At 35.2% G+C, this 26,636-nt stretch overlaps 4 protein-coding genes, 1 non-coding gene and 2 pseudogenes across 7 annotated transcripts; 2 read left to right on the top strand and 5 right to left on the bottom strand.

Moving 5' to 3' along the window:
* Positions 1–1,128: 1,128 nt before the first annotated feature.
* On the bottom strand, positions 1,129–1,246 carry LOC143576969 (5S ribosomal RNA; annotated as a pseudogene).
* Positions 1,247–3,300: 2,054 nt separating this feature from the next.
* TRNAQ-CUG (transfer RNA glutamine (anticodon CUG)) lies at positions 3,301–3,372 on the top strand. Its single transcript has one exon. It is a non-coding gene; the product is annotated as a tRNA-Gln (tRNA).
* A 357-nt stretch (positions 3,373–3,729) lies between these two features.
* On the bottom strand, positions 3,730–6,581 carry LOC143576951 (protein DEFECTIVE IN MERISTEM SILENCING 3-like). Its single transcript, XM_077060923.1, has 7 exons — positions 6,483–6,581; positions 6,287–6,401; positions 5,990–6,206; positions 4,586–4,777; positions 4,178–4,498; positions 3,870–4,086; positions 3,730–3,800 (listed from the first exon to the last, which is right to left on the bottom strand). Exons 1-7 carry the CDS (start codon positions 6,579–6,581, stop codon positions 3,771–3,773), a joined length of 1,191 nt encoding a protein of 396 aa, XP_076917038.1. The 3' UTR covers positions 3,730–3,770.
* A 4,323-nt stretch (positions 6,582–10,904) lies between these two features.
* On the top strand, positions 10,905–13,441 carry LOC143576963 (uncharacterized). 2 transcript variants are annotated; one of them, XM_077060930.1, is made up of 3 exons: positions 10,905–11,977; positions 12,139–12,878; positions 12,953–13,441. In XM_077060930.1, the coding sequence occupies exons 1-3, from the start codon at positions 10,930–10,932 to the stop codon at positions 13,283–13,285; spliced, it is 2,121 nt and encodes a 706-aa protein (XP_076917045.1). In that variant the 5' UTR covers positions 10,905–10,929; the 3' UTR covers positions 13,286–13,441. The 2 variants fall into 2 exon arrangements, with proteins under 2 accessions (XP_076917045.1, XP_076917044.1); XM_077060929.1 differs by having other exon boundaries at positions 12,130–12,878.
* A 313-nt stretch (positions 13,442–13,754) lies between these two features.
* Positions 13,755–15,788, bottom strand: LOC143576962 (uncharacterized; annotated as a pseudogene). Its single transcript, XR_013143031.1, has 10 exons — positions 15,698–15,788; positions 15,450–15,612; positions 15,241–15,323; positions 15,071–15,171; positions 14,906–14,994; positions 14,780–14,833; positions 14,565–14,713; positions 14,371–14,488; positions 14,192–14,279; positions 13,755–14,040 (listed from the first exon to the last, which is right to left on the bottom strand). The product of XR_013143031.1 is annotated as an uncharacterized LOC143576962 (transcript).
* A 3,613-nt stretch (positions 15,789–19,401) lies between these two features.
* LOC143576949 (putative WD repeat-containing protein C3H5.08c) lies at positions 19,402–22,259 on the bottom strand. Its single transcript, XM_077060922.1, has 7 exons — positions 21,513–22,259; positions 21,343–21,433; positions 21,112–21,269; positions 20,978–21,029; positions 20,621–20,700; positions 19,925–20,018; positions 19,402–19,853 (listed from the first exon to the last, which is right to left on the bottom strand). Exons 1-7 carry the CDS (start codon positions 22,257–22,259, stop codon positions 19,402–19,404), a joined length of 1,674 nt encoding a protein of 557 aa, XP_076917037.1.
* A 1,667-nt stretch (positions 22,260–23,926) lies between these two features.
* Positions 23,927–25,536, bottom strand: LOC143576948 (histone-lysine N-methyltransferase ATXR6-like). Its single transcript, XM_077060921.1, has 5 exons — positions 25,305–25,536; positions 24,938–25,012; positions 24,521–24,863; positions 24,219–24,431; positions 23,927–24,133 (listed from the first exon to the last, which is right to left on the bottom strand). Exons 1-5 carry the CDS (start codon positions 25,534–25,536, stop codon positions 23,974–23,976), a joined length of 1,023 nt encoding a protein of 340 aa, XP_076917036.1. The 3' UTR covers positions 23,927–23,973.
* Positions 25,537–26,636: the final 1,100 nt, after the last annotated feature.

The following is a 26,636-nucleotide window of genomic DNA, read 5'->3' as shown; positions in this document are numbered from 1 at the left end:
TCTTCTGAGAGAACTAATTCAGACTCGTGTAAGAGTGCAATCACCATTTTCTTTAGCTGTTCCGCGTAGAAACACATGTTTAAGAGTGCCAACATGATAAATGGAAGGATTGTGTTAAAATGAAGAATACTTGCCCCTTCTCTTTCAATAAAGCCGGTATGTATGAGATCATAAAGTCTGAACATAACTGTAAGAAAAAAAATGATTGCAATGACTACAACTGTCAAAAGAGGGTGTTTGGATGTGCATACAAACTTACAATTGATTTTATCATCTACAAGTACGTTGGGATGAAAAACACCCAATGATCGAACAAACTCTGCAAACTCAATGACCCCGTCACGTTTTAAATCAAACATGTCGAATATCTACAAAACATTGTTATATATAATCACTTGTTTTAAGAATTTTAGTTGTATTCAACTAATTGGGAATATTAATTTTATTAGAAAAAATGCAGTTACCTACACGCAAATAAATATTTACAAGAAAAGAAAGAATATATAATTAGCTAGCAACAAGAATATATGATTACAACACCAAGAATATATATAACTGACTACTGAAAGAAACAATATTTTGTTAAAAGCACACATAGCTACACATAAATCGTGTATTAGGTACATAATTAACAATCCCACTTTGCGCTATGGATGAGCGAATGATACCGGGTACCGACACTGTACCTAGTATTTTCTTTTGGTACCCGCTTTTTGTATTTTTCGGAATCGATACTTTTACTACGGATACCACTATTTCGGGTGTAATGAATTTATTAAAGATTCAAACATGAAAACACTTCATCTTTTTTTTTCTCACACATGTTTTCTTATTTATGAATTTCTTAAATTTATCCAAATTTTGTGTGAATGATTAAAAGTGTCGAACTCTATTTAAAAACCGCATCAGGAATAAAAGTTTGATTATGAAATTCTAACGGTAAGGTAGTGATTACATCGAAACAGAAGGCAAGCGGGCAACAAGCTGCACCGTTACCCTTTTTGAATTACAAAACCCAATCTTTTAAAAACTACATTTGCTGATCTTGAGGACGTAACATTACTATGCATGACCCGTTGAACTCGAATAAGTAACTACACAGCCTCAGGCACAAGGAAACCAAAAAGAGGGTTGCAACACGAGGACTTCACAGGGGGTCACCCATCCTAATACTGCTCTCGCCCAAGCACGCTTAGCTGCTGAGTTATGATGGGATCGGTGCATTAGTGCTGGTATGATCACAATTGAATCCCTTTGTTGTTCTTGGGTTGCAAAACGATGCATGGGCATTGCAAAACTTCATATTGTGAGACGTTGCGTTGTGAAATGCTTCCTCAACGTTGATCAAACGACTAAAAGAGCTTGTGTTGCAAAATGCGCCACCGACGCTTCAAAACTGTAACATCTCGGATTTTTCGTATTTGTATTCGTTTAAGTTTAAATCGATTCGAGAACGTAATTTTAAGCGGTTTAGGGTTTAGGATGAACCCTAAACCCTAAACCCTAAACCCTAAATTAAGGTCTAAGAAAAGGATTATAACTAAAATAAACGTCCATATTATTAAATTACTGATAAATCACGAAATCTTTGATTTATTACATCGATATTCTCATTAAAATCGTATTTTGTTACTTAAACGAGTAAATCTTCCAAATATGGTTCGTTATTGCTATTCCTATATAAACAACCCCTAATCTCCTTCCATAACAATTTACACGACCCCTAGAGGAGCCTTCTCAGCCGTCCTACCTCTGATCATCATCCAATCCTTTGGTTTTTGCTTATTCGTTGAAGATACAATGCTTGTTCGTTTGACTTTGCATGCGTATGGACCTTTGACTCATCATATCTCTTGATTCTTTCACTTTCCGGGTAAGTTGTAAACATAGGAATCATTCATATACATTCCCTAGTCAATAATCTTCAATAAATTTCGGTGGTTGAAGGGTGTTGACTGGTCAAATCGTTTAAAACTCGTTAAAAGGCAAAATGAATTTTGACTATCCGTTTTCTCATCTTCTGGTCGTATTGAACATTCGATCCAGAAGACTTTTATTCTCGTAACGTGATTTTAAGGCTACTGACCAAAACCCAACTTCTGAATCGCTCTTTGGATTCTGGTCAGTACCAGCTCGCTTAAATCTTAAATTTAACATAACTTGAGTTCTAAACGTCCGTTTGGATTGATTCCAGCGGAAATGAGTTCGTTTTTATTTATATTATCATATCCTATAATCGCAGAGTCTAAATTGTTTATATCATTTGACATGTAGTGGATGACTCGCTTATTCGTTAGCTCGCTTATTCAAATTTATATTCGCTATTCATTAATCTAAGGTGAGTTTATCATTCCTCTATTTTACTCAATTTTCTAAACGTTTTGGGGACATATGCGTACGTATCCGTATTTCATACTATATATATATATATATATATATATATATATTCAAACAAATGCATACGTGTTATTGTGAGTGATTTAATCAAATATACGTGCTACTTGCTTACTTGTGTTACCATTCAATCAATCGTATATTGGGATTACTATTCAACCAATCATATAGCGGGTTTTCCTGCTGGTAACCAACGCCCGATTCACTTGGCAACGGTCTACATACTTGTTTATGGTTTGATTATACTTACCGCACTTGTCACGTTATGCTTATTTATATTGTTGTGTCAAAACTGGTGATATTCTCACTCAACTTTATGTTGACAAAACTCCATTTTCTACGCATATGCAAGTTTCTTGTGTTGAAGATTGAAGTTTGGACACGTAGACAAGATCTTAGGATATAAACAAGAAAACATTATTTGAGCTTACATTCATGTACTTATATTGGTTGTTATATTTGAATATTGTATGCATATTTGAAATAAAATAATTAAATAGATATTGTCATTTATATTCATGATAGTATCTTCGAGCTGTGAGCAATCGGATCACGCACCAGCATTTCCGCCTTAGGTTGGGGTGTGACAAAAAAGCCATTGCCACTTTTTTATTCGCTTCAAAACGCCAAAAGGCTCATTTCATCAACGCAGTGTGTTATTAGAGGTAAGGTAATTGCAAGACATCGTTTACATACTAAACTTCATAACATGTTCTTCTTCCTAATAAAAAATTTTGAAAATGAAATGATATCATTATGATAGCTTGCTTCAATTTAGATGTTTACACAACACTTTCAATGGTCGCACATTCTCATCTTGCTTTGGAATTACGAATTATATTGCTTTTTATCAATAAGCTACCCAAAAGTTTACATGTTTTGTTATTTTAAAAGCTATAACAACAAGGTTCCATGGTCTAGTGGTTTGGACATTGGACTCTGAATCCAGTAACCCGAGTTCAGGTCTCGGTGGAACCTTCTTTTTTTGTATTTTTATGCCATAACTGATATATGATGTGCAAAATAATAAAGACTTTATATAATAAATAAAGTTACAATAATCATTTTTATATGGTATGAATGAAGGTGATTCTGACTGTTGATAAGTATAAATAAGGTAATTAACCATGATGGCTATAATTTATGTATGTATCAAGCACATCCATCCAAACAACCTTTCAATTCAAAGGTGACTCTTTCTGGATACAAAACATGATTCAACGAAATACCTTCATATCATATCATATGAATCCAAGATACACTACAGATTGTTATTAAACATTGACATGAAGATCATCCATCCACTTCCACGCCCACAATCTAAAACACCAAACACTTGTTGAATGCTGCAACCTTCCCGTTACAAAAAGCTATGTCTATCTCCTTGGAGTTGCTTGAACCGGATACTGCATAACAACAAATTCATTAACCAACAAATCATGCATCTGCTGTTAAATATATTATCACTCACCTACCTGCATGACATATGGTGAGGTTTGCGTCATGAACCTAACAAATTCTTGCTTCTTAACTTCAAAAGTGTACTTGACATGTGTTAACATTGCTTCTTCTCTATGCACTTCTTCCACTGCAGTTTCCTTTGTCCATTTCAGCTCCTTCAATTGTTTTTCAATATCAACCAAGTTTTCAGGTGCGGAAAACTTTCTCACAAATCTAACTTTCATCTCATCCCTAATTCACATAAACGAAACAGAAACAGAAACCTCACCACCAATATATCATTGGAAACGAAAGATATTAAATCTGATAAATTTATTGTTACCCGGTGCCAAAAACAAGAACACCGTTGCTCCTTACTAACCCGCCATCCAGTGAAATGGCTCCATGCGATAGAAAAGGGAGAGCCTGAAGCATGTGGGCTCTTGTGTCGTAAACTTGCAGCTTCGAGAAGATATTATAAAAAAGAGTCTCTCTAAGCCCATGCCCATCACTTGTGAGAGACGACAACTGGGCAGTATCAAGATGGATCATGTTTACAGCAAACCCTACAAAACCTTTTGGAGTTTCGCCACTTGGTAAATTTGGTTTCAAAAGAGCAAGCCTCCTTTGCGGGTCATCGGGCATAAACTCACCAACATATGGCCTGATCCCGTACTCAGAAAAAGGTAACTAAATGAGAACGCGTATCAAGAATGATCTTATCTGTGAAAAGATGAGAGGAAACACAAACCTTAAATTTTCAAGACAGATTACGTTAAACCGGCCGTCTATGGGCTTTCCAATGGAAGCTGAAAGCCCATGAAGTCCAGAGCTTTTACTTACAAAGCCTTCTTTGTCATAAGTTTCCAGAGCTTCAACACCATTATATGTCATGCAAACTAATGCTAACATAGTATCTAGACCAAGGTACTCTGATAGAATCCTATTCTCAATTAAACCAATTTATTAATGAGCATTTGGAAGCCAAAGTGATTATCTAATTAACCGACGATCATTTGTGTCAGGGGTGAAATAAACAGTGTGATAACTGAAAACTCTACAGTCTGCACCATAAATAACTTCAAACAGCAAAAACACTTACACCGTCTCCTGTACCAGATTTATTATAGCTGATTAATTTACTCAATATCACATAATCAATTTCAGAAAGCCTCCAACACCCATCAAGAAACTAATTGATCAAGATGTAAATATGCATACCATAATCAAGTTATCGTTTAAAATTTTTAGCACCAGCTTTGCAAAACCAACCGCCTCCTCAACACACACATAGAAAAATATGTAAAGACAAGCATATGTTAACTTTTTTGCATTGGTAGGTGGGCTAAAAAACAAGTTGGATTTATAGGTGATTTTTGGATTAAAATGTAAAATTAGGTCACACAAAGGGGGTGGAAGCGATTTTAACGCACAAATGGGTGCGAAATTCGAAAAGTTATTTTTATTTCTTTCTAATATTTTATCTAAAATATAACTTAATTTTGCTCTAATAACTTGAAATATATATTTTTTAAATCTAAATACACAGTATTATTTAATATACTTTTATCTACATTCCGATAAACTGTTTTTTTATTAAAAAACGAGTTATATTCAAAATAAAGAATATGTTTGTCCCGTAAATAAAAAAAATACTTTATTTGAATATAACTCGGTTTTCAATAAAAAATATATTAGAAGACCAAAATTAAATAGATAAATAAACAAGACTATGCATTTAGATTTTTATAAAAATTTTGATACAAGTCATTAAAGAAAAATTTAGTTATATGTTAAACGAAATATTAGAAAAGAAAAGGAGAAACGAAACGAAAAATAACATTTCCAAAGGCGCACCCCATTGTGCGACTTCGAATAAAATCACTTCCACCCCCTGCAAGTTATCTAGTTTTACATTTCAATCCAAACCTCATCAGTCATCAATAAATCCAACTTGTTATTTTAACCGACTTATTAATACAAAAAATTCGCATAGAGCAAATAATTTAGAAAAGGCTGAGTTTTACAGCCAGTGCAAGAATTAGATGTCAGTTGCACATAAAACTCAAGACAGCAACTTATTAAACCAGCAATATAGCACCAATGTCTAGTGACAAGAAATTGTATTTAAAGATTATTAATGAATGTAAATAACCTGTTAACATTGTCATCATTGACTTTTCCAAGAGTAGCAACGACGCCTAGGACATCATTAATAGAAGAAATTGGATGATCGTGAGTCTTGTTATACTTGAGTTTGCATACAATGGAAGCAGCAGCTGATTTCTCATGCTGTATTATATGTTCACAAGTTGCCTGCTGACTCAGCGCATCCTTATCTTTTGTATCAGAGTGAGTCTTTCCAAGAGTAACTAAATCACATGAAAAGCATTCAATGAATGTTGAGAAATGATTTATTATAGCATGATGAATAAATGAATGTGATATAGACCTTGCATATCTGTAATCTGGTCATCTAAACTGCTTACACGAGCCTTCACTTGTTTGATATTATCTTCATGCTTTTGAATACTATTTCCTAAGGATGCCAATTCATCCTCAAGTTTCTGCAAAGAAAGATTAGTGTTTGCTAATGGAAAATGCAGAAATAGTGTTAATGGAGATGATGATGATATTGAGAGGTGAACCTTTGAAGAATGGACAAATGCTTCTGCCTGAGACAATGCAGTTTGAGTTTGAGCAACTGGTGATGGGACTTGTACATTTAACAGCTTTGCAGGCGGCATCTGAAAGTAAGTAAAGTAAAGAAATGCAGAGTGTGAATGTCCCAAACAATAATAATAATAATAATAATAATAATAATAATAATAATAATAATAATAATAATAAATATAGGTGAGGTGAGGTGCGGTGGTGTTGGGGTTGAATGAATAGATGATTTGCCAAACCTATAACAAACATACAATCACATGATGTGAATTGATGTCGTTAATTAACCCTAGCTAATTGTAAATCGAAATCAAATACAGAAGACAAATTGAATTGAATTGGAAAGAAGAATGAAACGCGAATTGAATTAGTTAATAAACCCTAGATAAGCTAAGCTAAGCTAATTAACTTTACCTGCTGGTGGTGGTTAGGTGAAAACATTTTGATCGATCTCTTCTTCTTCTCTTGTCTGAGTGAGTGAGAGTGCGTGTGTTTGTGTTTGTGTTTGTGTTGAGTTGAGTTCTAAACCATTAATGAATGGTTAATAGTATCTAAACAAGTTAAAAAAAGTATGTTTGATTGGATATCTGAATAACTATTAAAATGACTATGTTACCGTTTTCCCTTGTCATTTATTCATCATCTCCATTTCCTTCATCCCAGCTTCTTCTATGCTCATTCTTCGCAATCTCATATTTCCAAAACATGCTAGGCATCAATTATATGCGATACATGTGACCACAACCCTCTCTCTTTCACTTGTTATGGTTCCACCCACAAGACTAGCTTGTCCAAACATGACATTTTGATGTACGTGATTAGAGGTGCCAATATGAGTCGGTTGGGTTGGATTTTGGTGATGGGTTCGAATGGGTTTGGGTCAGGATAGGTATGGATCAGGATGGATTTTTAAAATAGAGATGAGTATGGGTCAAGATGGGTAAAGTTAATCCATCTTGACCCAAGTAAGGTTAAAATGCAATGGGTTTTAAAAACCTCTCAAAAAAATATTCAAAAAATTTAATAAAAAATTAATAACTCAAAATATAAATCAAAAACGTAAAAACTAAAATAACTAAAAAGTCTCCACCGTCATCCTCGTTTATAAAAAAAAAACTCGGTTTCGTCTTAGTTCAGGTTCGTTTTTTTCGGTTCATTTTTGTTTTTTTTTTCGTTTCGGTATCTATTCGGCTTCAATGTTTTTAGGTTTTTGTTCGGTTTCGATTTCTCAGTTTTATTCGGTTTAGGATGGGTATGAGTCAAGATGGGTAAAGTTAACCCATCTTGAACTAAGTAAAGGTTAAAATACAAAGGGTTTCAAAAACCCTCAAAAAAATTAATAAAAAAATAATAACTCAAAATATAAATCGAAAACGCAAAAAGTAAAATAACTAAAATGTTTCCTCCGTCTTCCTCGTTCATTAAAAAAAAACTCGGTTTTGTCTCGGTTCAGGTTCGGTTTTTTCAGTTTTTTTCGCTTCGATTTTGCTTTTTTTTCATTTCGGTCGATTTCGGTATACGTTCGGTTTCAATGATTTCGGTTTTTATTTCTCGGTTTCTATTCGGTTTAGTGGGTTTTGTTTGAAATAAAATTGGATAAAGCTTGTTTTAGTCTATTCTAACCCATAAACAAACTCATTCTAACCTATAAGCAAAAGTCACTAGCATTTTCTCAACTCATCTTGACCTTCTTGTAAATTCTTTTGATCCATCCTGACTCATCTCAATTTTAAAAGTTATCCAAATTAACCCAAGCAACCCATTTAGATTTCTTTTGCCACCCTCACACGTGATAGTGGGCATATGATCTACCCTCCAAAATATTGAGCAAAAGTAACAAAAGCAATGGCTGCTACGGGGTTTTGTGTATCGAGCTCTAGCAACAGCATTGCATGCCAGTCTCTACAGTCTTAGTACGCTCTTCAAAAACGGCCTCTAAAATTTCACTATTTCCTTCCTATACACAATCACAATTCAAAAACTACTTTCTGATAACATTAATTCATATGTCATTCTTATGTAGAGTAATGCTTTTGATAAAAAAAAACAAAGAAGCACAAAGAGTAACAATCACAAAAATGAAATGAACAAGCCTAAAGCTCATGATTAGAAGGAATGTGTTAATAGTAATGATCTGGATGATTCACTTTGAAAATAAGCAACCCTTAAGCAGGCCTAGCGCTCAGCTCGTGGGTTTTTTTTTCGAACTTAGTCTTGGCTCGTTATTATTATTTATTTAATTAATTTATATACATTTTAAATTATTTAACATATTTTGAGAAAACCTTAAATGGACCTAAGACTATCAGGTGTGGATCACGCTCAAATGGTGACCTGAACACCACCCCGGGCATGCTGCGACGATTTTATCGGTGAATTTTCCATGGCCAAAACGCCGCTCAAATGTGAGAGAGAAGAGAGAATTCTAGAGAGAGGAACAAATGTGGAGCGTATTTGCTGGATTTTTTTAATTTTGTTGGGTTTTTCATATTTGGATCATGTGGTGTAGAAATGTAGAAGAAGAAGATGCCTGAATTTTTTTTATATATATTTTTTTCCGTTTTAAATTTATAGATAGGAACCCCCACTTGAATAGTCAAAACTGAATATTTAAATTTGTTTGTTTATTTTATTTTATTTTCTTTTTTTTTTAATGTTAATGTTTATACTTATTAGGATAAATCAATACTTTTATTTGATTAAATGGTAGTATTTGATATGGTATTAGTTTAGTTATATTAAATTTTAATTTAAGTTTAGTTATATAAATATTATTATTTTATTTAAAAAGAGAAAGAAGTGGTAAATTGGTGACCATTTTCTTAAATTGCGGAAGAAAGTGAAGTTGAGTGAGATAACGTGACAGTTTGAAATAGGAATCAAAGAGGCATCCATACCATATAGTCTAAGCTCGGCTCAAGCTCTATAGTACAAAACTCGGCCGTGTTTTATGAATTTAATAAATAGAAGTTCAGAATACATAAATCTTAAAAATATACAAAGGTTCGAAAGTCTTCCCATACAAGGTTCACTCGATAACTAAATGTGGTTAGTTTCGACTTTCGAGTATCGCTTGTCTGGTTGAGGGTGGTTGTATGAAGAGTGAGTGGAGTGAGAAAAGACATTCATTCTCATTCTCATTCTCATTCTCATTGTATGGGGGTTGCTTGCTTGCTCATTTCTAAGCAATCTTAAGATACCAAGAACCGATCTTGATAACCAAGGATGAAAAAGCCCCGTCTTCCAATGAAGAATTGTTTAGCTTTTTGTGAACAAGCATCCGGCTTTACAGGTCTCCGACAACACAACCCAACCCTAATTTGGAGTTACAAATTAAACATTCATAATAATCATCTTTTCTAGTTTCTTTCTTGGGTGTCATGCTTTCCTTTACAGATGAACTGACCAATTTAATTTAGGATGGATATTTCATTATAGCTTCACATGATTCTAAATCATCTCCACTACTTTAATCATACCCAAAATTCCTTCTTGAGGACTTGGGTTGGATAAACAACCACTCTGTAAAGCCCACAATTTTATTCATTTACTATTATTATTATTATTATTATTATTATTATGGGACTACTGTTTGCTTGCTGGAAGTAATACATACAATACAATACAATACAATACAACAGTTATTCATATGCTTTTCTTTAGCTTAGATATACATATATATAATCAACTGCTCTGCTGTAGTTATGTTATGCTATTAGTATATCAATCCCGGCCAGTAATTTATGGGCTTGGTTGACTTGGTTGTAACCACCCAAACTTAGTTGCAGTGACATCCAATTTTTTATTATATAACTACACTTATACCTATTTAACTACCTTTTCTTTCTGTATAAAAATAGGGACAAAAAAACAACGAGGATTTTAAGCTTTTGTCTCCTGCAAATCCCACTTCACAAGAGCAACAGAGTGGGGTGGGTCTGCCTTTACTCAAACCAATGGAACAAATTATATCTCAATTGTTTCTTTCCCATACTCATCACTTCTAGCATCATTATTATTATTATTATTATTATTATTATTATTATTATTATCATCTTTCTTAACTCATCCACATGTTTAACTACCTTCTATTGCATCTGCTTTTGCTCATTTATATATCACACTTCTTAACCACATCATCTGCATTTTCCTCTTCAACAACTGAAACTTATCTTTGATTCTTGTAAGTTTTTTGCTACTGTTTCCTGTCATATTTTGTTTCTACCCACGTTTTGCTTTATATTATCAGATCCATGAGTTTTTACCATAACAGTTTTTGTGCATGCATACCCTTACTTTCATCCAGGCAATCAGACTAAACATGTTTTGCTTTGAACAGGAACGCCGATTCTTAATATGAACGAAAAGGGGATCACAGGATCGTGTATGGTAATATCTGAAGAAAAAGCGAGCAGCTTGTATCCTATGTTTGTTGGGGTCTCATGTGCAATCCTTTCCTTCAAACGCTTGTTGAATCAGACTAAAATTACAGATGAAATGGTCAGCCTCATGGGCTTGCTTCTCTGGAAGGTTCAGAGAGAAGAACAAGTCAAAGCCGACAAGTGTGAGCTTCTAAATAAGCTAAGGAATGCAGACACAGAGATCAAAGAGTTAAAAAGAAGGCGAGTTGAAGATGCAAAAGCCAATGAGAAAGTTGTTGGCATCTTTGCATCACACGAACAGAGATGGATAATGGAAAGGAAGAAACTTACACAGCAAATTCGTGTTCTTTTGAAAGAATTACAAGTTATCAATACAAAAAGAGAGGAAAGCGTATCGGAATTGCATACTCAGCTACAAGAGAAAGATAAGTTGTTGGAGGAAGAAAAGGGTAAGAGGATAGAGCATGAAGAAACCGTAAAAAAGGTTGAGAAAATGAATGAAGTGCTGAGAGAAACGTTGAAACGTGAAGCTCAAGAGCATGCCAAAGAGATCTGGAAGCATAAAAGTGCATTTATTGAGCTTGTATCAACCCAAAGGCAGCTTGAAGCAGAGATGGGTAGAGCTGTTAGACAAATTGAAGCAGAAAAACAAGAGCTTGATGCGGTTTTAGAGCAAAAAGAGGAGTATGTGTTGATGACACAAAAGTTGTCAATGGAACTTATCAAAACCCGCAAGGATTTGGAGCAAAAAGACAGGATCTTGTCAGCCATGCTCAGGAAATCTAAAATGGATTTGGCTGAGAAACAGATGCTATTGAAAGAAGTCAAAATGTCAAAGAGTAAAAGACAGCAAGCTGCTATGCAAACAGAAAAGTCAAAGACAGTAGCCGAGTCCCGATATGAGAAATACTCACTGAGGAGTATGCTATCTAGACATCACAAATCCAAACCCGAGGCCACTGCAGTCCCATCACAAACAGGATCACAACCAACCAAATTGCATGAATTTCAGCAATCAGAATTAGAGGAAGAGCAAGACAATGCTTCTGCCTTTTCTCAACAATCCATAACGGAAGAAAGCGAAGAATTGGGTAAGGATTCTTGAACATTGTGCACCAGAACGTCAAACAATTTTATTTTGGGGTCAAAACATTTTTTTTAATTTATGATTCTGTATTAAATAATTTAACAACTTGATCGGTTTACTGTGTGATGTATTTTGACTTGCAAATGTTGGTGGAAGTTCCTGCAGCAGATATTAGTCAATTGGAAGGATGGGTTCAATGTGAAGCTGAGAAATATGTAAGTGTTATGGAGGAAAGGCATCAGCTTGAGGTGAATGCTTTTGCAGAACAACTGAGACTCAAAGATGAGAAGCTAGAAGCATCTCGTTGGAACACAGTGAATATGGATATCGAATTGAAACGACTTCAATCTCAAATTGAAGAACTTACCCGTGATCTAACAAAGCTCAAAGAACAAAACCTTAAGGTTGAAGCTTTATTATTGGACCGCGAATCAGAATTGCATGCCTTGAAAGAGCAAATGGAATCAGAATCACATCTCAAAACCCGATCTATAACTCATGATCAAGAAGTTTGTTTGGAAGAAATATCAGAGGAAAACTCACATAAAGCTACAGTGTTGACAGTGCAATCTCCTGACAAGGAATTTGAAGATAACAAAAATACATCTTTGGATGTAATTTCAATTAGTGAAGGATGTGAGATGAAAAAAGATGTTCCAAGTGGCGAATGCATATCATCAACAACATGGAAGATGGATCTTCATGCTCTCGGGGTGTTCTACAAGATCAAGCGGCTTAATCAGCAACTTCTCATGTTCGAGAGGCTGACCGGAAAGCAAGAAAGTTGTGAAAATAGCAAATGTGAAGATACAAGGCAGTTTTATGGCCTCATGTCTTTTGTCAATAAACAAGTTAACAGATATCAGTCTCTCCAAGAGAAGGCTAATGATATCTGCAAAAGAATGGTACGATGCCAGATTCATTAACTTGAGTGATTAAAAAATCTTTGTACTTATATCTTGTTGGTTACTTTGTACAGCATGAGATTGATCAGGATGCAAGCAGTGGAGCTGCAAAATCAAAGGAAGAAACTAAGAGACTGGAGCACTTTCTTGAAGAAACGTTCCAGTTGCAGAGGTACATAGTTGCAACAGGGCAGAAATTGATGGAGATACAATCCAAGATTGCTTCTGGTTTTGTTGGTGTTCAAGATGATGAATTTGCAGCCAATTTTGACATGAAGAAATTTGCTGATTGCCTTCGAACACTTTTCAGGGAAGTCCAAAGAGGTTTAGAAGTTAGAATATCTCGAATCATAGGGGACATTGAGGGTCCACTTGCGTGTGATGGGATGATACATCCAAGAAATTAGTTCCTTTTTTTTTGTGTGATAGCATATTGCTGAATAGTATGTATAGGAAAGTGTTTACCTGAATTTGTATAGGGAAATAAACAGATTTTGATAATAAGTTATAGAAAGATTGTGCTCCATTAAACACAAATTATATGTTTATGCTCTCACTTGCCCTTTGTGTGGCTGAAAGTACTGCATTGCATGAGAGTCAGAATATTCCAATGGCATATTACTCCAAATATTCCATTTTGAACACTATTTAGCTTGTAATATTCTCTCATTTCAATTCATATATCAATGTATACTAAAGAGCAGGTCTAGCCTATACTTACAGCTCGATATCTTTTGAATACCAAGATTCAACAGAGCAGGTATTTTCTTTATTCTCAAATGTTCAATTATATATTCCAATAATATTAACATGTTACAACTTAGTTTGCGAGGCATCAATGGCCAGCTGTCAACTGGGTAGGTTGAAATTTTTTCCTTACAAGAAGGGAGATTCTGGTTTAGCTGTAAGCTGTAAAGTGATAGCAATTCCACATATAAAGGATTCGAACCAGTAAATGCAAAAAAGCCCTGTTATTATGAGAGGGCTGAGCCTATCCTGACTGGCTTTAGACGTGTTAAAGCTCTTTTAATGTACCTGAATGCGACCATGAATAAGCCAATTATGTACAATACTTTAAATCTCAGTTTTTCTGCAATCCCAACATTGATGGCTGAATTGCTTATTTCTGTTTCTGAATTTAACTTGCTTTTTGTCCAGCAGCCTGGAAACAAAAACCAAAATGCATTTGTTAGTTGAAAAGTGATGAATAACAATATGAGAAGTTAGCCAACAAGAAATAACATAAAGCAATCTATAAGCATCATGTTGATCTGCCAAATAGCCTAAATAGAGAATAGGTTTTTAAATTTTACCAGAGCTCTCTGGTGATAAATTTGTCCAGTCATAGGGGCTTGTCTTTGTTTCTGATGCCTTTATCAAATCCAGTAGGGCCTCATTGACCTATATTTCAACAGTATTAGACCCTTCATCACATAACAAGCTCTGGTTTATATTTGCAATCAAACTGTAAACATAATATAATAAAATGCACCTCTTTGGTCCTCTCGTGACTCACAAGATGACCTCCGGGAAGTTCTACCATCCTTGCAAGTGGATATAGTTTCTTTGCGAGCCTTTGTGCGTGAGATAGTTGAGCAATGACATCATGCCTAGACAATAAGCAGGTGATAAGTTTGTAAAAAGTAGAAAATGAAAATGGAGATTTAAGACATGATCAAATAATACCTTCCATGAATAACAGATATTAAGAAACCTTGGGCACGGATGGCTTCAAGTTCGGCTTTTGAAACTTTGTGCGTCCAGCAGGCGTTGATCTGTCCATCAAGCCCATAGTTTGACTGCATCCCAGTTGCTGATATCCCTTTAACATATTCCTGACAAATCAGTATTTATAAGTGAAAAAGAGCTCATGTTGTATCTACATGTTATGCAGTCCTTACTTTGTATAATATTTCTCTTCTTGTTTTTTGTCCAACATATTCTTCAAGATATTCCTGCGGAGTAGGAAGTATAAATTGTAAGAAAACAGTGAAGTGGCTGCGAGTTGTAAAAAGAAGCCGATGGACCTTTGTGTAGTGGGTGTCTAGATCAACATCTGCTCTGGAGTTTTGGCCCTCAAGAAGCGCAATGCAATGGATAATGTTTGACGGTCAATCTGGATTGATAAATAAGGTTAGTTTCATGAAAGTTAGGTGTGGAGATGGATGAGTAGCTAATCAAATTATATATACCTTGGGGATGCATTCGTAGCCTCCGCCAGTGACATTAAGTAAAGCCAAAGAGAGGACCCTGTGTGGTGAAATGGCGGCCAATTTGCAGGCGATCATACCACCTGAATGAGCCAAATATATATTTACTTAGGCACAAGTAAATATGAAGTAGCATGAAGTTAGTTAGTTACCCATTGAATGGCCAAATACATGAGCTTTGTTCCATCCCAGATGGTCCTTAAGAGCTAGTGCATCATTAGCCATTATCTTTGTTCTGCACATTGCATTACACATCATCATCTACTTTACTTAGTTGAAAAACAAGTAAGTATTTGTCAAGTAGCTGAAAACAAAACAACAAACACTTGGATTGGGTCGGGTCGGGTTACTTGGTACGTACGTGTATTGAGCTTTATGTTTAGGTACAGAGCTGTGGCCCATTCCTCGATTATCGAAAGCGCAGACTTGTATACCGTTGTTGTTGCTATCATTATCATTGGGGTTGGTTGTTCCAGTGACTGCCTGGATTTGTGGGTTCCATGAATCGTGTGTCCCGGCCAGTCCTAACCCACCCAAATAATAAATTAGTTAATGAATTGAAGAAGCAGCAAATGAAATGATGATGTTAATAGACAGTTAGACAGACACCTATGATCATGAGAACTTTGATTGGTCCACTACCATAGGTTGTATAAAATATCTTTATGTTGTTAACTGCTGCTGCATCGCAAAACGGCATGGTACAGAATTTTCAGGGAAATTTTTTTTTGTTTTTAAATTATAAAGATTTTATTTGATGAAACATAGATATTACATCAATATAGCAGGTAGGCGGGCAACAAGCTGCGCCGCCACCCCTTTCTGAATTGCAAACCCTAACCTGCTAAAGACATACCCCTGCCCCTTTGGAGTCGACACATTGCTATGCACAACCTTTTGGACCCTGGTTAGAAAACGGATAGCTTCCGGTGCCAAGGAGCCAAATGTATCAAAAGCCAGAGGGACAAAAACATGTTGGTTCTCTTCGCAGGCTTTAGCATGTTTCTCCACCTTCTTCGTTTCAGCCCTTTTTATTGCTTGCCCGGCTACAAACCCATTATCCCTCAAACCAGCTAAGGGAGATACCCCTGTGAGGTCAACACAAGCGTGTTTTCCCCCGGCCCAACCAAAGACGAGCAAATCTGCCGGTCGTAGAGTGGATCTCCCTTCCGTGGGGTCTGTAAGGAAGTTTACGGGGGCTTCCTTTTTAGCTGATATCCCAGCTCGCCTTAAGATGTCCCAAAGAACGTCCCGCACCCAATCATGTCGGTATATATATATATATATATATATATATATAAACACAGAGAGAGAGAGAGAGAGAGAGAGAGAGTAATTTACTATTTAAGGAGGGAGGGAGGGAAGGTAGGTTCCTGGTGTGTGTTCTAGAAAACCAAAATAATATTAAAACTACGGAGGGATTTATTTTTCAAAATAAAATGCAGACACGTGTGTGGTCAGCCTTTTTAGTCAAAAGTCAACCAAACCGACCTCTTATCTCAATTTTTAACCATTGGCAGGCTTTCTTTCTCTTATTCTTCTATTTCATTTCATGTTTTAAACAAATTATTATTAATTAATTGGTATGCTTTTTGATTATTATTATTATTATTAAATTAATCAATGACTACAAAATGAAAGGCGATACAAAATAAACTTATTATTAATATTTTGGTAGTACTACTAATACATATCTCTCTCTCTTAACCCCTTCAATCCTTAATATATATATAAACAAAGTGTTAAAAGTTAGTGTGTGTGGTCATCACTATCTCAATCAAAAGATAAAGATGAATTATTAATTGTGGCCTGCAATCCGAATCATTGACAAGTGTATGGTGTTATCCTGAGATCGATTATGACCTTTTGTTAATTTTATTTTTTTTATGTCAGGAGAAGATGACGATAATTTTTTTTTTTTTTTTACTAGAAGGGTATGAAGGTGTTTGTTTGTTTGTTTGTGTGGAGTTGTACGGCTCCGTCCATGGCCATTCCTGGTTGGTTGTTTGTTTAGCAAACATTGTGTTTTCAACACACGCAACCACATACGTCTAGGATACATGAGGAGCTCAATCGCTTTAGCTAGACAACCTCGTAACATGGATAGATATTTACAAGCGTCAGTTTCGTTTCATATATGCACCTAGTACCTAATGTTAGGACAAGATTAGGCAGCCAAGTTTTGCTTCCAACAAGAAAAGAAACAATTTAGCTTAGTTCATTGACCTCATCGATCAGATTGTGTTCATGATTTCAAGGTCAAATACAAAGCCACATGAAGTTACTTCAGAATGCAGTATATATATATATATATATATATAGATTAGGCAGCATTTTTAGAATCAGTAATAATTAATGTAATATGGTACAATCCAACAGTGAACCAATTTTCATGCATATATTATCTTATTTACTGGTGCCTTAGATTCTAACTGTAACTCACTTGGGAGTAACAAACAACTATTCATGCCTAAAAGCTAGAGGTAACACGAATAAATATGCGAATTGAATTTTACATGTCTTCACAAAATTCATTCATGGGCAAAAGAAAGGGGGGAAGCTAGCTGGTTAATAAACAAACATAAATAGAAACAGTTAGTAGTCAGTTTTCAATGATAGCCTAACCTCAACTCAACCTCTCACGGTACTCAACAATAACATGTTCTCAGACATAAACTACATTCAATATTTTTATTTAATCAAAAACGGTAAAACAATAACAGAATAAAATAAATTATCATGCGATGTAGGGCATATGAAGAACGTGCTAGAGGCAAATGAGAGCGAATGCCAATGTCATGTGACCTTTCACCTTCTCACAAAACATGTTGAACTATAAATCCTAAGCATAAACCTTATAAGTTCTGTACTGATAATATCGCTTTATGTTTATTATATATGCAGACACTGATAACAAGATTGAGCTTCTTGTAACTCTGATGGATGTCCTCTACCATCCAGAGGTATGGTAAAACTAAACCAACTTTGAAGCCATTTTTGTTACAACATGAAAATATTAAGCACGTGTGTGTGTGTGTGTGTATGTTCCAGGTAATTGGTAAATTCAATTGTGTGGTTTGGGTAGTGGCAACATTGCCAGATCATCCAAGCGAATTCGACGATTCAAATGACAGGTAAAGGATTAGAAGATCCTATAGCCAGAATTCATGAAGTTGATGCAAGTTTTTTGGAGGCTATCCCATGATAAATAGGCATAAGAAATTGCTTGGGATTAAAGGAACAAATAACGAAATACCAAGATATCCACCATGGGTACAGTTATGCTTAAATTCTTACAGTATTGATGAGAATGGCATTTGGGCTACTAGAAGATACCGAATCTTTGATACCACATTTAGGTGGCTATGTAACTTGTTGCTTATGCATCTGCAATTGTGATCCTATGTTTTTTTTATCTAACTGGTATGTGCATATTGATGCCAAAATCTCTTTATCTATTTGTATTTGTGTTCTTTTTGGTTTTAGGTCTTTTGTAATAGTAATTATGTGTTTTTTAAATCTAATTAGTATGTGCGTATTTATGTCAAAATCTCATGTTTTCGTTCTGTTTAAATCTGGTTTTGCCTCGAGAGGTTTTGAAGGTTTCAAACTGTAACTGTTTTGTTTTGACTTTTCTGACTTGAAAATCTTAAGGGGTCATGGGTTCTGTGGTGTCATAGTTTGTGTTACGTGACACAATATAGTTTGGGTTTGATTAGAAAGTGTTACGTTTTGATTATTTGGCTTGACAAGATAAAAGAATGAAAGTAGATACTTTTACATTTTGTGGTGTGCATTTTTTATCATTACAAAAGTTGAAAGAGAGAATTATGGCTTTATAAATTTGTAATTTGAACATCAAGGCCTTATCTACATACAGGATGAGACTAGTTGAAAGAGATGGCACTGTTATAAAGAGATGCAATTATATATCAAATCCATCCACCTTCAACAATATCATCATCACACAATTCAACAAGAATCTATTCAAAAGCAACCCCACCTGCATCAGTTTCAGTTATCAGGAAAAAAAAAACAGAACTGATGCAATACAATACAATGCAAGTCAAATTTAAGAAGAATAATGAATTCCTATACAATAATACTAGCCACCCTTCCTTTTCTTTATAGAAAAAAAAATCATCTGTTTTTTTTGCCAAGAAGCCTTTAGCATTTACCCAATCTATATGATATATAATAAAATGAAATGAATCATTTCCCTCAATTTGGTTTTGACCCCACTTCCAGGTTGTGTAGAAATGGCAATAATATAGGATGACTAACCAACTCATTTATACAACTGCAGCAACCTCTTAAAGGGCTACCGGTAACCCATAGTTGAGGAAGGATCTGATATGCCCATCCCACCCTGCTGCTACGATAACAAGACCCCATGAATCACACTTTTGCCAACAAGATTTCAGAAACTTGTAATGACTGGAACTCCCAAGTTTTTCTTCAGGCCAGGTGGCAGATCCCTTTGGAATCGGCTCTATAAATGACTGATCTTGACGGTAACTAGGTGAAGATGAAGAATTAGGCAAAGTGTCTTGTATATTCAAAGGGCCACCTTTCAGACCAGACCAGGGTACCACAACTGACGCATCACTCGAGAAACACTCGGATGACTTAACTGTCTTTTCTTCATTAACTAAAGATTCTTTCTCATTACTGCAGTTCCATACATAAATGTTAGAATCCTCACATGCTGACACTATGTGTTTCCCGTTTGATGTGAACGATGCGCATAACTGGTTTCCTTGCCCTGGCATAAACATTGACCAATAATTAATACTCGATATACAAACCAAACAGTTGAGGGGTTTGAAGATTTACCTTTATATTTCCCAATGACATTGGTCCCTTGAAGAATTCTGACATAGGAGTCAGAACAAGTGACCATTACTTTACTTGCATCTTGCGGACAGAACTATATATAAAGTGAACCCCAAATTAATACAACACAAAAAGTTAAAGGAATAATAAGAACAAGGGAGAATTTCATGCATACCCTTCTTAACTTCAAAGATCATATATACACACACTCAACCAAAAATCAATATATCATATATACCCCCTTTACCGATAAAATTTAACCCTTTTTAATAATGACCTTTTTTCCTTCTTCCAAACCTGGCATCACTCTTGTGATCATTCATCCCTGTTTGAAATCCACATCTGATAATTTGATGTGGTGTAAAACCTTTAATAACTGTTACATTTTAGGAAAAATAACGTTGAAGGTTAAAAGTGATTTTTTGTTAAATAAAATGGTAAAGCTCACATTTTGGGAAAAATAGGTTGATGGGTAAATAAACTTAAAATGCATAAATATGATACCTTAAAGTTTTAAGGAAAAATAAGGGTAGAATGGTCATTTCTTGAATTGTTTTTGATATTTTAGTTAGTTTTTAAGGGCATATAGGATATTTTAAGTTTGGATAGGATATATATATGATATTTCACAAGCTTGTAGGACATATATGAAATTCTTCCTAAGAACAATATTGGATAAGGCTTTGAATTACCAACCTGAAAGCCAATTATCCTCTTACAAGGAGACTTTTTTTTACTATTTAAGCAAACAGAAGCTTCCACTTGGAAATGATAATCTGGTTCAAGAAAAAGACAGTCAAGAGCGGATTCTCAAGATTTAAAGGTGTAGTAAACATTAAATGTAATGAATAAAAGGACTACAAATTGCATACGGTACTAGCACTGAGCCAAATATGATGTAACATCCAACTACACTTCATATATGATCCACAAGATTTTTCAAACAATGAAGGTAAATTTGCCTATTAATATTAGAAACAATACCAATTTTACTAGACTTGAAGGAAAAGAAAACACATCAAACCATGGCGCACAATAAAAAGTGAAGTATACCTGAAAAACTGAAAAACCGGCAACAGCCTGTCATGGATCCAATAATTCCACCCTATAATACACCAGAAAGGTTATATTTGTATTAGAAATTTCATTTCTTGGTTTTGATTTGATGTACAAGAAAATTGGCAAACCTTGCCATCTGGATTGTAAGTGACAGCAGTGATTATTTCCCGTATGTCTGTCCAATCCACAACCTGGGAAGAGCTAATAGACCAAATCCGAACCTTCCCATCAATAGACCCGCTTATGAAATAATTATCATCCACAGGGTTGAACTGAACACATGTCACTGCATGCAGTTTTCAATCAGATGATTTTATCACTAATTATTAAATTATATGTTAGGGTGTGTTTGGACATACCATAGTTACTGTGTGAAAAGACTTTAAGGCATAGTTCGCTCCCAACTCTCCACAAACGAACCGTTTCATCAACAGAAGACGATAGAAGAAGCTAAAATCATAGCACAACGTTACTATATGAAAACATGACTAGCCTAACAAATTATGAAATCAGTGTCTAGTTAACTCACATTATCACGGGACCATGAGAGATCCAAAACCTCACCAGTGTGTCCATGAAGCTCGTGAACAGGTTTCTCCTGAATCCGAAACACCTTTGAAGGAACAATGACACAAGCAGAATCTGCCGTTTTTCTTAGGTTTTTCAGCGTACTCTGTTTCTGTTCTTCCGTCATTAAAGGCGTGAGATGAGAATGATGATTCACAGTAAAGTATATGCAAGAAGGATCAATATCTGGAATGTCCTTATCATTTGACCTATCATCTTCTACAACTTGCCAAACTCTGACAACCCCGTCTTCTCCAGCAGTGGCAAGATAATGCCCATTTTGACTAAATTTCATGGTCAAAATCGAACCTTGATGCGCTTGGATGTCTTGTCCAATGAAAACAGCCGAGAGTTCCTTTAGCGTTTTCTTAATTTGGCGAACCTTGACCCTTTGAACCCTGGTTCTAAGGGAGTCCTTGAGAGCGTCTTGAGCATGGACAAGACAAGTAAAAGAGCGTAATCGAGTCAAACATTGACTTCTTACTCTGCTCATAGTTCTAGCCACAGTGCCAGCAACCTTGATTTGTGTCTCCACAAGTTTCTGAACCAATGGAGGCGAAGCATTATTATTATTCTCTTTATGGATGAACGAGTCGCATCCCTCTTGTTGTTGTTGTTGGGATGATGTACAAATGAAATTGTCGTTGGATGAGATTTGTTGATTAAGGGGGCTTGTTCTCAAGACAGCAGCAGCATGACTAGTGTTCATAATCATCCTATAATTATTATTATGATTATTATTGTCGTCATGTTCATGTTCATGTTCATGTTCATGTTCATGATGATGATGATGATGATCTGAGGTTAATTCATGAATAAGTTTGAGGAAGTGACGTTTTCGTTGTTGAACGCTTGTTGGAGGGTGAAGCCAAACATCATACTGAGAAGGTGGATCAGAAGAAGATATGGTATCTTGAGCATCAAAAAAGTGAAATTCTTGTTGTTGGTCTTGGGTAAGCATGATGATTCAAGCACCACCCATGTAACCCAACCAAGAAAAGAAACCAGCTTTTAAAAAGAACCCTACCCTAGCCCTAGGCAATGTATTCTGTTCTGTTCTGTTCAATTCTCCAAGGAAGTTAGTTTAATTAGCCAGCAGCAGCCTAATTGAAAACAACAAGTATGAGATCAATTATACCATATCCATTCTAAACTAAAAAACATACAAAAATGGAAGCCAGATCCAATATATGGAAACCCAAAATCAAGTTGAAAAGTAAAAAAAGAAAAACCAACCTATTTGGAATTGGAAGAGGAGGTACCCTGAGATCGCCGGAGTGAGTGAGTGAGTTTGTATGACTACTGATTCAATCAAATTCTGGAAACAAACAACTAAAATAAAGGTGGGAATGGGGGGGACAACAAAAAGAAAAAAGAGAGAGAAAGATTGGTGAACCAAGAAAAGAAAAGAAAATAAAAGAAAGACGTCAATGGAATGGGGGTTTACTTGTGTGTGCCAAAATTGCATCTTAAAAGATTCTTACCTTTTGAAATGGAATGGGGTTCTTTCTTATTGAACTCAACTCAAAAAACATGATAACGTGACATTTAGGGGTATTTGGGATCCCTTTCTTATCTTACAGGTTATAAGTTTTATATGGAATTTGGAAGAAAAAAAAAGTTAGGTTTTGTAAGTGTATTAGTCAAAACTTATAAGTTATGACTTAAATAACTTATAAGAAGGTAATATAGCGAATCCAAACACCCCCTCAATCAGAAATACAAAGGCTCATATCATATTTTATGAATCCTAATAAAATAAAAGGCAAGAACGAATGAATACAATATTAGTAGTGTTGGTGAGAATATGTTTTGTTTTGTTTTGTTTTGTTTTGTTTTGTTAGTAAGGTGGGTTTGAAAGGAAAGGAAAGGAAAGGAAAACGTGTACTTGGACGGTTGGACCACACTACAAATAAATCCCTTCAATTCAAACTAATCCAATAACTACTAGGTGGGTGGCCGGTTACAATAATAATAATAATAATAATAATAAGCTATTTTATGCATTTGGTCCTCACACGCTACTTCTTTTTAGTTATGCCACCGCTTCTTTTTTATTTATCCTATCCTATAATTATTATAATTTTAAGTTATCGTAATTAATAATAATAATAAACATTTTTCATTTTTCTTAAAAATAAAGAAATTTACATGAATGGACTTATCATGTGTATTTATTATATAAACTTCACTTCTTAAGATAATAGCCATAAATAAAAACAGAGTTACTAATCAAATCTTAAAAAAAAAACCAAATTCATGATTTTGTTGATACATAAATTATAACAAGATGAAACAAAGTCCTGATTACAGCTGACAAAGAAACAAAATAACTGGGCAGTCTCTGTAAATAATTGTGTGTATGAAGGATCAAAATATGTCAACTTCTTCTTCTAGTTGTTGTAAATAAAGAAGGAATGAGATCATACAAAATGCTCGGTAGGATACTCGTTTTCATACGCATTGTAGTCATAGTACAATCTTTCTCCCTTTGATATATCCCTGTTAGCCACTAGCAGCACCCGAGCCTCTCCGTCTACATCAAACCTCACACACTTCAAATTCTGCTTCTTTCTCCCCTCCCTGTACACACAAATTAATACCTCCGGCTGCCATCTGTGATGTTATCACTAACTAAAACTATCAATACAAAGAAACAAAGACTTACGGTGTGTGATTATTAATGCCATTGATGAATCGGGCAATGTTACTGCGCTTGTTGGGACATATGACCAGACTTTTTGAAGAGTTAGCAGCAGATATAAGAGTCATGATACTGTCCCCGTCGTCGTTTTCCCGGCTTTTTAAGTAATCAACATCTCCAACGTACTCGGTGATAATTGTCATGTCCTTGATACATTTATCGGCTTCTACGGTGAAGCTGGTGAAAATATAAATATATATACTAATAATGTGAGCATAAAAATTGGAAGAATAATAAAGGAAAAGTGCATTGAGTGAGTGACTGACCCTTCAAGAGGATCAAATACAACCATGAGAGGCGGGCATTCCCCTTTCTTCATCATAGTCTTACATAAACTCAATGCGTCGGCGTCTTCTTTCGATAACACCTGCATGCCGCCCTTCTCGTAAGCAGGGCGGTTAGCTGACTTGGGAGCCATGCCATGAATATAGGTAAGGTCATTACTGAAGTCAGCTCCTGTTGCGGTCAAGGCGGTGGCCAGTGACGCCATTTGCTCTAATCTTCGTGCAGGATCATCGGTGGGAGTGAAAGGCAAGAGCCACCTTTTCTTCTTGGATGTTAATGCCAAGCTTCTTGGTCTTCGCCTCTTCTTCTGAGGCGAAGCAATATCTGGTGCAAATAACAAAACTACTACAACTGTGAGCAAGCAATCCAATGAGACATGATGAATGCTAATAGTGTACCTTGGCCAACAGCAGTTTGAGTTGACCTTCGGATGCGGAAGAAGTCAATGATTTTGGTTTGAACCAATGGAAATCCTGACAAATAACATTTACACATCAGACAGATGCCCTGCCCCAAGGATCTAGGGCTGGTTGGGTTGGGTTGGGTTGGGTTTTTCATATTCAAGCAATTCATTGGTATTAAAAATCAATACAATAATAATAATAATAATAATAATAATAATAATAATAATAATAATAATAATAATAATCATAAGCAAATCGATAATGTGAACAAAGTAGGGCAAAATAAGAAAAAAGAAAAGGAAATAATAATACATACTTGGAATTGGAATGGTCTTCTTCTTCTTCTTCTTATTATGACTACTGGAATTGGAAGAAGAAGAAGAACAGGAAGGGCAAAACCAAGAGCCGATGGGAACAGAGGGAAGAATGGGTCGGAGGCAAAACAGGTGAAAGCCTCGGTCGCAATGGTCGCATAAAAGGAGCTCCGACCCAAATTCACCCGACCCGCATTCCTCGCAGCAGGTATCCTCATACTCTCTTTTCGTAGCTCGGGTCCTCCGTCTAGCTACAACTCTAGGTGCACAAGCAGCCATCACAGAACGAACAAACGAATCTAGAGGGTGTCGAGACAAATGGGGCAGGGTGTATGTATAAGTGTAGCCTTCCTTCGCGGGAAAAGAAAACCAATTGGCGCACTAATTTAATTTATTTTACCGCGGAGGATGCAGGGGCAGGTAATAATAATAATAATAATAATAATAATAATAATAATAATAATAATAAAACTCCTATTATAACTTAACTATTATTTTGGAATATATTAATAATATTATTTGTGTTAACTTTTATACTCGTTATGGTTACTTCGAGTACAAGAATGAAACTGTGTTACAACTAGAAGCAAGAGACAGGGAGTTTTGGTACAAGTTTTAATTTCGATATACTTTTCTTTGTAATTACGGTTTCTCTTTGCTACTTGCTTGCTAGGAATTCCATGACGTGTTTTAATATATTTGGTCATTCAAAAAAAAGAAAAATAATAATAATAATAATAATAATAATAATAATAATAATAAAGCAATTCTACCAAGCAAAAGAAAATGGAAGATCAAATATTAATGTTAACGGAGTTATGATCATTTTGGTATGCAAACCTTTATTAAATTAAATTTCTTAAAACATAAAGATATTATTATGTCCTCTATTAAAAAAATATTACTTCATATTTATAGTTTATCAATTTGAATTACAGTTCTAATATATTTTCGTGTTCTTTGTTTATACTTTGATATGACTACATGTTTTGACAATGACAGGCAATAGACATGGAATACCTCATCATGCAGTCCGTTGTTTTTCACAATATTACTTGTGGAGAGAACATCTATAGACGACCATTGTGTCCCTTCAATTTCACCCGTGTCTGCAGTTGAAGCACGCATACAATTTGATTTTGTGTTCAGCTACCAACTTTATTAACTAACTAATTAATCAGGGTGGCGTATGCTCTCATATGTTGTACTGAATATTGTTGCATGCTATCAAATGACTCAAGGCTCAAGCAGGGTTCTTGAGTCCTGAACTGTATCTTAGTTACAAATATGATGCAACTACAAACTAAAAGTTAACCACAAATAATTCAGAAAAAGGTAATAATAAGAGTTGTTAAGTATGTGCTTTTAAATGTGGCATA

The sequence above is a fragment of the Bidens hawaiensis genome, unplaced genomic scaffold (genome assembly GCF_021521415.1).
Source record: "Bidens hawaiensis isolate Kalapana, Puna unplaced genomic scaffold, B.hawaiensis_p1.1 tig00028432_1, whole genome shotgun sequence".
In the NCBI taxonomy this organism is placed as follows: Eukaryota; Viridiplantae; Streptophyta; class Magnoliopsida; order Asterales; family Asteraceae; genus Bidens; species Bidens hawaiensis.
The sequence above is the reverse complement of the archived record's forward strand: the minus strand, read 5'-3'. Positions and strand labels throughout refer to the sequence as shown.